The sequence below is a fragment of the Protomyctophum parallelum genome (genome assembly GCF_964188405.1).
Source record: "Protomyctophum parallelum genome assembly, chromosome: 6".
Taxonomy (NCBI): domain Eukaryota; kingdom Metazoa; phylum Chordata; class Actinopteri; order Myctophiformes; family Myctophidae; genus Protomyctophum; species Protomyctophum parallelum.
The window spans coordinates 16,273,679-16,286,265 of NC_139701.1; the positions used below are offsets into that span (position 1 = coordinate 16,273,679).

The following is a 12,587-nucleotide window of genomic DNA, read 5'->3' on the forward strand; positions in this document are numbered from 1 at the left end:
GACATTCGCAAATGAGCCTTTGCTTCACTGTTCTGAATATACAGCGATAAGTGAATTTGACTGTTTTCAAACACATCTGTGAGGTAATTAGACGAACAAAGCCACTAAAGCCTAATGGGCCCCAGCTCAAGGACTTTAAGCTCCAGGCTTCTTTAGGCCTTATTAGTCAGAGTAATTGACAGGGCCGTTCTGTGATCCTGCATTTCCTCCATATGTGAGGGCAGAGACATGTTTGGACACACATTGACAGCTGGGTGCACAACATGGCATGGTGGGATACAGTGGGGGAGTTGCAGTGTTGGCATACTGTGCTATATGTGGTGAGCTATCTCGCAATTAATGTTGCTATTGCTTGACCTATATACGAATATTTTAAACCATGATTTTCCTCATTTTGGTGAGAAAGGTCTGTGTCTTTTACCTCCAAGGGGACCAGAAGGCTGTTTCTTTTTAAACGGCGGTGGTATTGGTCAGACTTACTGTATGTACTATAGCACTAACAATTCACGTACTGTAGCTGTTGTCTGTAAGGCATGCACCAATACCACTTTTTTATAAAAATCAAAACCATTGCTTAGTTTGCAGTCACTGGAGAAAACAAAATTGCAATAATGAAATTATTCTACAATGTGAAAAAGCAGATAAAAATAAGCTTTTATTTATATTTATTTTAGGATAAATTTTACTATAATTTGAATATCTGATACCAAGACCCAGTTTCTGATCCTGGTTATATCCACACATTTATTCAGTGTACATATTTGTGCATACCTAACATTCACCGGTGCTCTAGCGTTCTTGACAGTGTTCTTATTTCATATTTCAGCACCAGCAAAAAGGCATCTCTCCCAGGATGTTCAAGGCACTTGTCAGCAAGGGCCACCCAGAGTTCTCCTCCAGCAGACAACAAGATGCTCATGAGTTCTTACAACACGTCATGAAACAGGTGGAGGTGAGTTGATGCTGAGGTCTACAGGTGACCGTCTCCAATTGATTCAAAATGCCGCAGCTTGCTTGGTCTTCAACCAGCCCCACTTCTCACATGTCTCCCCCCTTCTCCGCTCCATTGGCTACCAGTCGCTGCCCCATAAAAATCCATTTGAAAACGAGAGGACAAACACCAGACCTGAGAACTATATAGTACCAGTGGGCAGCGGATTTGCCGTTGCGCGTAGAGCACGAGTCTGCGCAACCCTTAATCACCCATTAGAATGCAAGTGCATGCCTTCCAGGCAGTCTTTGTCTACTCCTCGTCACTTTGAAAACGCTTCTGATTGTACGGGGGGGGGTTTGCGACAACACATCTTCACAAGGACTTTCCAAACAGCGGTGAAAAGTTTACTCTGTCCGTGCAAATGAAAATACCAAGGACGAGTCAGTGATTGATTTTATAAACGCCTTCGAGTCCGTGTTACTTCCGTGTTGCGTAGCATAACAGTGACATCAGTGTAAAATCCTTGGTATCTTTACCGGTTATGTGTGCTCAGCGATCAGCAGCAACAACAGCTGCAGCCTATTTTGTCACGGTCGCTCACGCTAATGAAACAAAACACTACACGCGGTGATTGTACAGGATTATTATTTCATGTCAAAACATTCAAGTACAGAAGACACCATTTAGGTCATTGATATAACGTTATGTTGACAGAAATGTAAACAGAACAGGGTACAGTCAGACATTTCAGCAAAAAAGATAACACAAAAAAGACCTGAGCACCCCAAAGCTGCCATTCTTCTATCAAAGTGTTGTTTAGTACCAAATAGCCTGGCCCAGCCACCGTGCTTTCTGGTCTAGATGGGCTGGAGAAATATTGGTTCACCGATCAGAGGCCCCCTGCCCCCCTCCGCCCCTCCCCTCCCTGGTAGAAAACAGCAGCGAAAACTGACGTCACTATATTCAGAGCGACGCCCCTCTGCACTGTAGTTCACTCCCACTCCTAGACCAGCTAATGTCTCACGCTCCCCCAGGCTTTCATTTTTTGAGCCGTAGCGAACGGAAATAAAAGCCTGGGTACCAAGGCTATAACTACCAAATAATGCATTAATAATGCAAATAAACTACCAAAGGTGCACTTCCAGTTCAGCTTAACCTTTGACATGCATTGTCGCACTGGGGCCTCGCAGTGGAGAGGCAATGTGTTTGTGTGTATTTGTGTGTCGGGGGGGGGGGGGGGGGGGGGGGGGCACTGTTTTCGACAAATCACAGTCCCTTCAGTTCGTAGACACTGGTGCTCTGAAGTAACTTTCTCAAGCGGTGGGTCTATATATAGCCTACCGCTATCTGTTTCACAGGGAGGCCAGATAATGCTTCCCATTCTGCCTCAGGCACACGCGACACATTCAGACTCAAATCTACCTCATGTCCTTCAGACCAGAAAAACAAAATGCGTCCTTTGTTAAATGTAGGGCCTGTGAATCCCTATGAGATTGTAACTGTGATTAAGGTTATACAACTAAACTTGCCTTGACAAGACATGTTCAAAGTTCGAATACACTCGTAACGTTAATATTTCAGTACCCATGGCTGGCAAAATTTGGATTTGTCAGGGGAATAAATAAATAAAAATAAAAAGGGACAGATGTATTTCCCTTTTTCCTCAGCTTAGTGTGTATCTGCACAGCTGTCAAGGTTGCATGTCTAGGAGGAGTTCTTCAGCCAGAGATAGAAAGGAAGGGACTGTAGTCGCCATCATCAGCAATTCTTTCCTTTGGTCAGTCAAGTCAGCTCGAGTACAGCCTGCGAGTAAAATTATAACTTGTGTATTTTTGTAGCTTCTTAGAATAGACATGCCAGACTGCATAGATGCCCGCTTATGAGCCTGTGTGTTTTAATCACGGTGACATCTCTCACCATACGCTTCAAATAATCACAAGCTGAGGACACATGGGGGATTCGAAAGATATCAAATTTCTGAGTTCTGAAGAGCTAAAATACTGGTCCCTTTGGTTTATTTTTGGTAGTTTAGTTTACTTTAGCTTTTGCTGTACACACACCTGCATTATTGTCTTAACTCATTTACTACCGACCGTTTCTTTTTGCTGATAGACCACAATGGAGGGGCGCCGTCTCTAGCAAACTTGAAACATTAACAAGACACAACAAACCAAAAGTTTCATTTCATTGTGAATTTACCCAATTCTTGTAAATGTCATCTTGCCAGTGGGAATCGTGCCCCTTCCATTTGGTGTCAATATTGATCCTAATATCAAACTAATCTCAATATTATTAATATTCAACACCCCCTCCCTACCTCCATTTCCCAGCGGAACAGTGGGGGCTCGGAAAACCCCAGCGACGTCTTCCGCTTCCTGGTGGAGGAGCGCGTGCAATGCTGTCAGTCGCGCCGGGTGCGCTACACTCAGCGGGTTGACTACCTCATCCAGCTGCCAGCCCCCATTGAGGCCGCAACAAACAGAGGTAAGAGAGACCCCCCTTTCCCCCGCACCATACCGCCAAAGCGGCAGCTCACGTACCGTGCATCAAAAGGTGGGCGCAGGTGGCTACCAGCCTGCATGCAAAATGAGCAGGACTTAATTTCAAAGGGCATGCAGGCAGATCCCCAGGCGCAGGATGAACAGTTCAGTGGACAGACTCAGGTTCACCGATGCTACGAAATATGCAGATTTGCTAAAGATCGGCATCCGCTAAAGAGTTTATTGTATCTCTTTATCAAATTTTCTTAGTTTATATTAATTTGATAGTTCTTGATTCATATAGAGTGTGATAATGTGATTATTATATCTGTCATTGTTATAGAGCTGCGCACATCATCATCTGTGTGTGTGTGTGTGTGTGTGTGTGTGTGTGTGTGTGTGTGTGTGTGTGTGTGTGTGTGCGTGTGCGTGTGCGTGTGTGTGTGTGTGTGTGTGTGTGTGTGCGTGTGTGCGCGTGCGCATCTGTGCGTGTGTGCACATCTGTGCGTGCGTGCGCATCTGCTCTTTTCCAGAGGAGCTGCTGGCGTATGAGGCCAAACGGAAGGATGCAGAAGAGAATATGCGGGCCCTTCCAGAGCCAGTTAGAGCTCGGATCCCATTCACTGCCTGCCTGCAGGCTTTTACAGAGCCAGAGAATGTTCCAGACTTCTGGAGCTCAGCGCTGCAGGCCAAGTCTGCTGGGATCAAGTAAGCTTAAGTCCTTGTCCACCTACATAGGTTTACAAAGACTGTTATATGTCAATGCTAGTGTTTTGTCATCCTAAGGCTGTAGATAACATTTTTAATGATGATACATGCTTCTGCTTTCTTATTAAGTTGGGGAAAGTTTCACTGTCTTCATTATTCATTTTTTCTTCTTTCTGCAGAACATCCCGTTTCGCCTCCTTCCCAGAGTATTTGGTGTTGCAGGTCAAGAAATTCACATTTGGGGTTGACTGGGTTCCGAAGAAACTAGGTAACTGAATGAGGAACAGTTAAAATGTTGTTCTCAACAAACCAAGCTTTGTGAATCATTGTTATCTTTTCAGTTATTTATCCATCTGTATTTTCCATGCGAACTATTTTCTGAAAGCATTCTTATTTCTATAAATGTCCAGCAGATGGCACTATTACACTGCTTTAATTACAAGGGTCAAAGTGAGATGAATTCACTCCATCTTAAATAGAGTTTTACTTATATCAGCACTCTTCTTCACTTCACCAGCGTTTTTTTGGGACAACCATTCCACGCGTATGCACGCACCACTCGCTCCCTCATCCCTGTACAGTGCCGAAGGACTTTAACCTTTATATCAGATTACAACCCCAAAGGAGCATATTACAGCATCTTAACCGGCATTTGTTCAAAACAAACAACGCTGTTGAGGTTTAAAATCAATGCACCTGTGGTCACTATTCAGTTGGCTGATGCTCACAATTTTAACGTCATCAACCGAGAGAGTAGCAGATCTACTTGCTCACAGTGCACCATGATGCGCTGTGTTTTGAGCTTGCTTTTATAATATAAATACAATATATGATATTGGCTATATTTTCACTATTCGTCATTTGATTACGTATATAGGGCTTAAGTACACTTTTTTGTACAGCATCTGAGAAAATATTAAGAGGGAAGGTAGATGGGAGCTTGATTTAGCCAAAACGTTGGGCCTAGCTCAGTCCAAGTGTAAAAATTATGTCTCAGCCTAAACTGACTCAAAGAGGTATACTGCAGCATTTTATAATGTATCCAGATCCATTATTATGTAATATACTGTACTGAATTATATGAAGGTTTTCCCGGCTATTGCATTTATTGAAAGACCATATATGACATCAAAATCTATGTTTACGTTTGTTTGTTGTATCATTTCTTGTGCTTCGCTTTTTTCACCCTGAGAAAACAAATACAAAAACATTTTGATATGCGTGTCATGAATCTTTAATTATTCCCTGTCAATGTTGTGTTGCTATGTACAGATCTAGCCATAGATGTTCCAGACTTCCTTGATCTGAACCGGCTGAGGGCCAGCGGTCTGCAGTCTGGAGAGGAAGAACTGCCTGATCTCAGTCCTCCAATAGTTCTAGCTGAAGACACTAGAGGTACGGCTCAACATCCACACATCCAATGGCTTTTTAGAAAATTAACCAAATTGAAGGTTTCCAGTCGTCGTTTCAGGAACGAAACTCACCTTTAAACGCTGCCTACTGCAGGGCGTGTGTTCAACAACGAGCTCAAAGAGCTACATTCATTCTTTTTAGCGAGGGGTATATTCACATCACAGTCAGTCATGTATTCCCCGATATGATAGGAGACGTATTTCCTCAGGCAGTGACAGGCACACAGCAACACTGTCATCAGCTGAGTGTGTTTGGAGCAATTCACCACCACCACAAAAGTCACCTGACGTCACCCCATCTAATCTCCCGCTTTATTAAGCTGATGCAAAGCAGTCCCATATATGCCAACCCACTGCTATAATCTATTAGTAACGATATAACGATCAGTGTTGTCAAATGCTTTAAACAAGTCCAACAAAAAAAGTACGGAACCAATGTCAGTATTCATTCATTTGCGACTCGAATAAGTGTAGTCTCAGTACTGTGGTGCTATCAAAATCCCAACTGAAATATGTTATTGTCTTCCACGGCTGTCAGAACCTTTCAAATGAATGGCAATTTGGAAGTTGGCCTGTCATTGTTTCAAAGGTTAAGTAAGTCAATACCAGTTTCTTTAGAAGAGGATGAACACAATATTCAGGGAATGATCCAGAATATGGGAATTAAGCTTTTAAAAATGCAAAGCAAGTATTCGAGGTACTCCCCCAACACATTTGGAGGGTATAATATCAACAAGTCAAGAGGAAGGTTTCATGTGAGGCACAGTATCCACACAAGGCCACAAGTTTCACACATTTCACTGAACTTTTAGACCGTTGGCCTTACTTACTTGTTACAGATTAAGGTGATTAATTGATGATGTTCTCTGAGTGTGGACTGCTGTACTGAGTGTTCTCTTATGTCTCCTTAGTAGGACTCTCTTTCATTTTTCATTATTTCTCTGTAATGCTAATCCCTTTTTATCAACTTGTCTCTGCTGGTTGAGACCTTCGGCTTCATCATATTATCAGTGAACTGCTTAATATTTCAGCATGCACAAAGCACAAAATGTTCTGCACCGTCTCTAAACCCCAACATGTACAAAAGGCTCCAAGGAGGAGCACAAACACACAAATGTGCCTTCTGCTGTGCAGTGCCTCACACATTAACAGAGACACAATGTGTTCCTCCTGCAACGCTTTACTGCTTCTTACAACAGGAAACCTATTTAAATTCAGGACAAAGAGCATGTTTTGAAATTTGCTTACAGTTGAATAATTTTGCACAGAACACGGCATACTGTGTTTGCTATCTGAGACACCCTCTGGAAAAGTACATTGGCTCTGGAGAAGAGAATTTAGAGTAGACTTTGTCTACTATGACACAAAATCTTTGGTCAAGCAACATTTGTTGAAAGGGCCATGTCACAAACTGCGTTGTGCTTCAGGCACAAGACAGTTGCAACTATGATAACCACTCCTGCAGCATAAGTTGTTTACCTCGGACAGTCACATAATGTTCAACTACAAGTACCGGTAGGTAAAAAGGTGCTTGGAAATATGAGGACATCTTTGGGGGTGACTTGTGACTTGGAAGGATTACAAAAAATTGCTTATAGTGACACATATACGTTAAATTAGAGATTGTTTGGTCCGACGCTTTCTGAGTTACGCCTGGGACAGAGTGACACACACAGATTTTGTCATGAGCTCCTTCAGAAGAACATTAGATGCCGGGCCAGTGTCCTCACCTCAGCAAGTATCGGTTGCAATTAATCATGTCTTTGTCACCTTGGATAAAGGCACTATAGACATGCAGGCTATTGATTACAGACCAACAGGCTAATGTTTGTAATCTGTGTTGCTTGAAACGCACCATTAACCATCAATTATGATTAGTGATTAGTTGGTAGTGATGCGGAACACCTCACTCTGAAAGATATTATTTGAGGATGGAGCAAACTGTACATGGTTTTCAAGATGAATAATTGATGTTTTGTACAGAAGTGATGAGCCTGTGGTTGATCGCAGCATGTCTTAGCAGTGTTATCTCTTATCTTTCCACTCTTTGTGCTTACCCCTTCAATTCTTATTTTCTACTCTCCTTTCAGATAACTCCATGAGCTCCTTAGACTGTAAGTACTCCATTTCTCTTGTAACCTTTTTGTCCACGGCCAAATATACATATCATTTTGGGGGTGATCATGTGCACGAGAAAGTGTGAGAGCTACTGATTTAGAAGGCTCTTGTAGAATCGGCCTCATGTGTCTCCAGCATAATGACAAATGTTATGTAGCTAAAGGTCTGGTTGCGTTTACACCTGCAGGTGCTGGGACTGCTACACATTCTAGTTTACAGTGGCCTCATTCCAGTGCATGAACTTGTGTGTTGAGCTATGGGACATGAACGCAAGTAGCCTACATAATAATACTGACTTAGCACTTAGCCCGAATTTACCTGGTCAATAAATCACAAGTGTATGAAAGAAAAAAACACAATGTAGGTGCAAGAAATGATTTGGTGCCGTTTCCACTCGCATTGCATCTTCACATCCTAGTACTGTATGTGGGAGATTAAGTCCATTAAGGTTATTGAGTGTGATAGTCAATTTGATACACTGGAATAAGGCCATTTTGAAACTTACTTTGAAGCGGCACGTACTGTAGCTCTGCTTGTTTTCAGTAATTTCTCTCGCTGATAAATCATCGTCGCAAAAAGGCAAACTCCCCAGGGCGAGGACATTTTCTGGTCCCTTTCATGTAATGAGGCCCAAAGAGAGAGACATCTACTTGTGCTGTTCTAAACTGAAGGGCGACCAGTGACGTCGATTCAGCAGCTGTAAGTCATAGGTAGTTATTGTTGCTGGTTTGTCCTGTGTCACCTGCTTCAGCTCCGGAAATAGATGAGGCAGCAGTAATGCAGCTGGCAGAGATGGGCTTCCCATTGGAGGCCTGTCGGAAGGCAGTTTACTACACTGGAAACATGGGCCCTGAGATGGCCTTCAACTGGATCATAGCCCACATGGAAGAGCCTGGTAAGACCACTTACTTCATACATGTGAGAACATGGAGAAAGATGGGTGGATAGATGGATGGGTTGAAAACCGTCAATGACCAAACAGAGCAAATATGGAGTGGCAGGGCGGCCACACGGAAAGCTCGGCCTCCTTTGGTCCTGTAATGCGTATCAGGGACAATCAGGAGCGACTGGTTAGCCGATTACTTGCTCTAGAAACCGCCAATGTTCCAATCGGGATCACCGGATAATCAGCAAAGACCTCTGAACATTGTGCGTTTTATCAAAACCATGGAGAGCTATTCAGCTTTTTAGTCCGGCTGTATACAAGAAGTGAACGGCACTGCGGATGCGCGAACCCGTCTAGGATCACTGAAGGAAAGGCCACGCTAAAAAAATGAAATCAGCGATCCGGTTTCATATCAATAATAAAGCCGGTTGGATTCTAATTCGCGGAGCGTTCCGTCAAGTGGCATGGCGGATTCATGTATAACAACAAATCTAAATTCTCTTCAATTTACAGGCTGTCAGGTTCAACACGTCACTAATTTCCGTTTATCCAATGCTCACATCATTGTCGTTATGGTTATAACTTGATAGTAAAACGTGATACACAGTGCACGCCGCCATACACATACACATGTAAAGTTGTAAACATAGCTGTGATTATGCAGATACAGAAATATGTTACATTTATGTGCACAAATACAGTACGTTTGAGTACCGGTATATGCATGTCTTCATTAGAGCATTGTATGTGAATTGTTCTGTAAACGCATGCATGTCCTTATATAAGCCAGAAGAGCCTCAGCAACAGAGATAAAGGTGCGTGCGTGTGTGCGTGCGTGCACACCTCAGTTTGTTCTCCTGGTTAATTACAATGGCCTCCCTCCTACTGTGAGAACATTTAGAACAGCACCACCCCCATAGTTTTTATATCGTCTGATGAAACTTTAAATTGGACTACTTTCCCTCGTCTGTTGCACAAGTCATAGAGCACCGAAGTCTGACGTCACTTTCAGTAGAGGGCGCCAGTACACAGGTTCATCTATTTTTTTATTTGCATTGAAATCCCCATAGGGGAATTTTAGGTCGCTTCATATAAGAACTGTGTTTGAAAGATAAACTGATCATCCCGGCCTTTCTGTCAGTGGGGTGACTGTGCGTCGTTAATGATGTCCATTCATATTTCATTCATTCATTCATTCATTCATTCATTCATTCATTCATTCATTCTTTTGTTTGTTTCCCCCACAACATGCATGCTAATGAGTCATGACGTGAAGAAGGAAAAAACGAATGTGTTCAGGAATTGCCATCTTGTTATCTTGAGCAACTACAACTACCAAAGAGGACTAGGACCCAATCATGTTAAAATATATTGTACCACCTCTCTGTTTGAGAAGCGTGAGAGAAATCTTGATCTCTCCTCCTGTTCGTTCTCTCTACTTCCCCCCCACTCTCCACCTTTTTCACCATGCCACCTCTCTCTCTCTCTCTCTCTCTCTCTCTCTCTCTCTCTCTCAGACTTTGCGGAACCCCTAACTCTGCCCTCCATGCTGGATCCGATTCCTGGTCCGTCTACCAGTGACAGCCCGATGACCTCCGCCCCACTGCTAAACTCTCCCCCTGAGGAGAGCATCGCCATCCTCACATCCATGGGCTTCCCTCGCAGCCACACTGTCCAAGCCCTCAAAGCCACGGTCCGTGTTTTGCTCACTACAGTATATGCATAATAAGACTCCCTTTGATCTGCTAATGTGTTTCATTCATTCCTTTTTATACCTTCACTCAATAGCACTTCACTACGAGTGCTAGTAATTAGGTTTTGGATATTCTTCTTAACCCATGAACACCGGGAAAGCATCTTTGTCAATTGAGATTTTATAGCTATACAGTATGTATTGTATAGCACACGTTTTTCAGAGAACTCTTAGGATTTAGAGTCCAGTTGTCCTCAAAATATAGTAGATATTCACAGCTTGTATTATCCGCTTCTTTTGAAATGTTCTGAAACGTCTTGAAAGTGTTTGAAAAAGGTTGAATATATATACGTATGTATGTATATTTTTAAACACAAATGTTCTCTTCTGGGGGGGTCTCTGACACAAAGCATTTTCAAATGGGGTGGGGGGGGGCTGCAGCCAAATACATATCCAAATAATAGTTCCAAGAACTATCCAAGAAATAGTTTGAGAACTACTGATTTAGAAGGCTTTTATATAATCAGCCTCAGGTCTTAATTGGTTAACCACTTAAACCCTATACTTTTTTTTTTTTTTTTTAAGATATTTTTTGCGGCTTACGCCTTTATTGATTTTTTTTTAAGGGATAGAAAGTAGGCTGACAGGAAACGGGAGAGAGATGGGGGGATGACATGCGGTAAAGGCCGTGTCGGGTCCGGGAGTCGAACCCGCGGCACACCGCGACTGGATCACCAGTCCGGTGCCCAGACCGTTACGCTACGGCCTGGGCCTTAAACCCTATACTTGACCGGAGGACCCAGAGGTCTATACTAGCCCCACTTCTCTACACCAAATCTCTTCGGCAAAAATTGCGGATCTACTAGCTCCATGCATTTCAATGCTTGTGAGCTTGTAGAATTTGTACTATATAATTCTGTGCATTCTCTTCATGTCCGGCTTTTAGTCTATTCTGTCCACTGTCTGCATAAATTCATTTTATCTTCTGTCCACTGGCTGCATACATTCACTTTATCTATAAATAATTAAGTTAAGTTTGTTCTGTCCACTCTTTATATACCTCCAGTGTACAAAATGTATCTAGAAATAATCTACAGTAGCTAAAGTTTTCTTCAGATCTGCTACTGCACAAAAGTACTACTTTTGCAGTTTTTTCTGCACATAAAAACAGTGTAAAATGACCTTCACTTGATCAACTAATCAGTAATCATTTATTATAGTTGATAAATAGGCATAGTTGAATTGTAATAATTTATTTATTTGTAGTAAAACACTGAAAGACAAGCAAACAAATCAACACTAATGTCAAAATATGTCACATCTTGTCCAAATCATGTACATCCAAACACTAAAACCTACCTTGGTGTGACCTACAGTACTTTAACATCTTTACCTTGCTTGCACACACTAATAATATAATGAACACATCCTAGCCAGACACCCTGAGGTAGGCACGTCAGAGTTCAGATGGGTGGAGTGAGGGTTCCTTGTTGAAAACCAAGCTCATAAAGCTTCTTGGCTGGCCTACTTGTTGGCTGTTCTACACTGGGACTGTAATAGATCATCACTGCCCTCAGTCATTAGACATGTCTGCTCTAAATGCTGTTTACAAATAGTCCACTGCTGATGCAGCTTTTCTGCTCAAGCAGATGCGATCTCGATGTATTACACACAGGGCAGTTCAGTTGTATCGTCTGCTTGATCAACACATTTGGAAATGGATACAAATACAACATAGTGTAGTATTATTTTTATAATTTTCTTTTGCACGAAAGAGAATGAATCCTCAGCAGAGAAACAGTGTGCCTGTTTCCAAATGGCAGCTCAATCTCTGGTTTCAACTTTGCCTCATCAGAAAAGAATAGATCAGCATGGATTAAAGTTCTCAGTCGCCACAACTGATTTCAGTCATTTTTATTAGAGTATTAGAATGGATCAAACTACAGTAGCAATAGAGTTTGTGTTAAACCCAAATTAGTCTTGGATATTTCATGAAAGTAAAGTTTAAAGCCTAAATCTGCTATTTCTTGAACTAGTTGGCTGTAAGAATATAGGTTTTTATATAGTAATATAGTAATTCAACATGTGTCAATTGTTTAGGAAACATAGCGCTAGTGCGAGGGTCTCCTTTCACACTTTTTAACAAATCACTGATTCTAGAAATATCAGCGTCATTAGTGTCATATCATGTGAGATTAGTTTTTGCTTTAATCTTTGGACCAGCAGATGAGTAGTACTCTACTGAAATAGACATCTGGTCATTCCTTGTTCATCACCCCTAATGCCCAAATCCACAGTTTTTGAGGTGGAAAAAATGAATGAAGGGAAATAGAGCTGTGATTTTGCAGGCGGTCTA

General features: G+C 42.2%; 1 protein-coding gene across 3 annotated transcripts in view; it reads left to right on the forward strand.

Annotated features, from left to right (window-relative positions):
• usp13 (ubiquitin specific peptidase 13) overlaps positions 1-12,587 on the forward strand; it is a 45,303-nt gene that overhangs the window by 17,934 nt on the left and 14,782 nt on the right. For all 3 annotated transcript variants that reach the window (XM_083767721.1, XM_083767722.1, XM_083767723.1), the window contains exons 11-18: positions 827-952; positions 3,265-3,418; positions 3,948-4,122; positions 4,302-4,390; positions 5,395-5,517; positions 7,625-7,648; positions 8,404-8,547; positions 10,056-10,231. In XM_083767721.1, the coding sequence (XP_083623847.1) occupies positions 827-952; positions 3,265-3,418; positions 3,948-4,122; positions 4,302-4,390; positions 5,395-5,517; positions 7,625-7,648; positions 8,404-8,547; positions 10,056-10,231 (1,011 nt within the window). The remainder of the gene's footprint in view (positions 1-826; positions 953-3,264; positions 3,419-3,947; positions 4,123-4,301; positions 4,391-5,394; positions 5,518-7,624; positions 7,649-8,403; positions 8,548-10,055; positions 10,232-12,587) is intronic.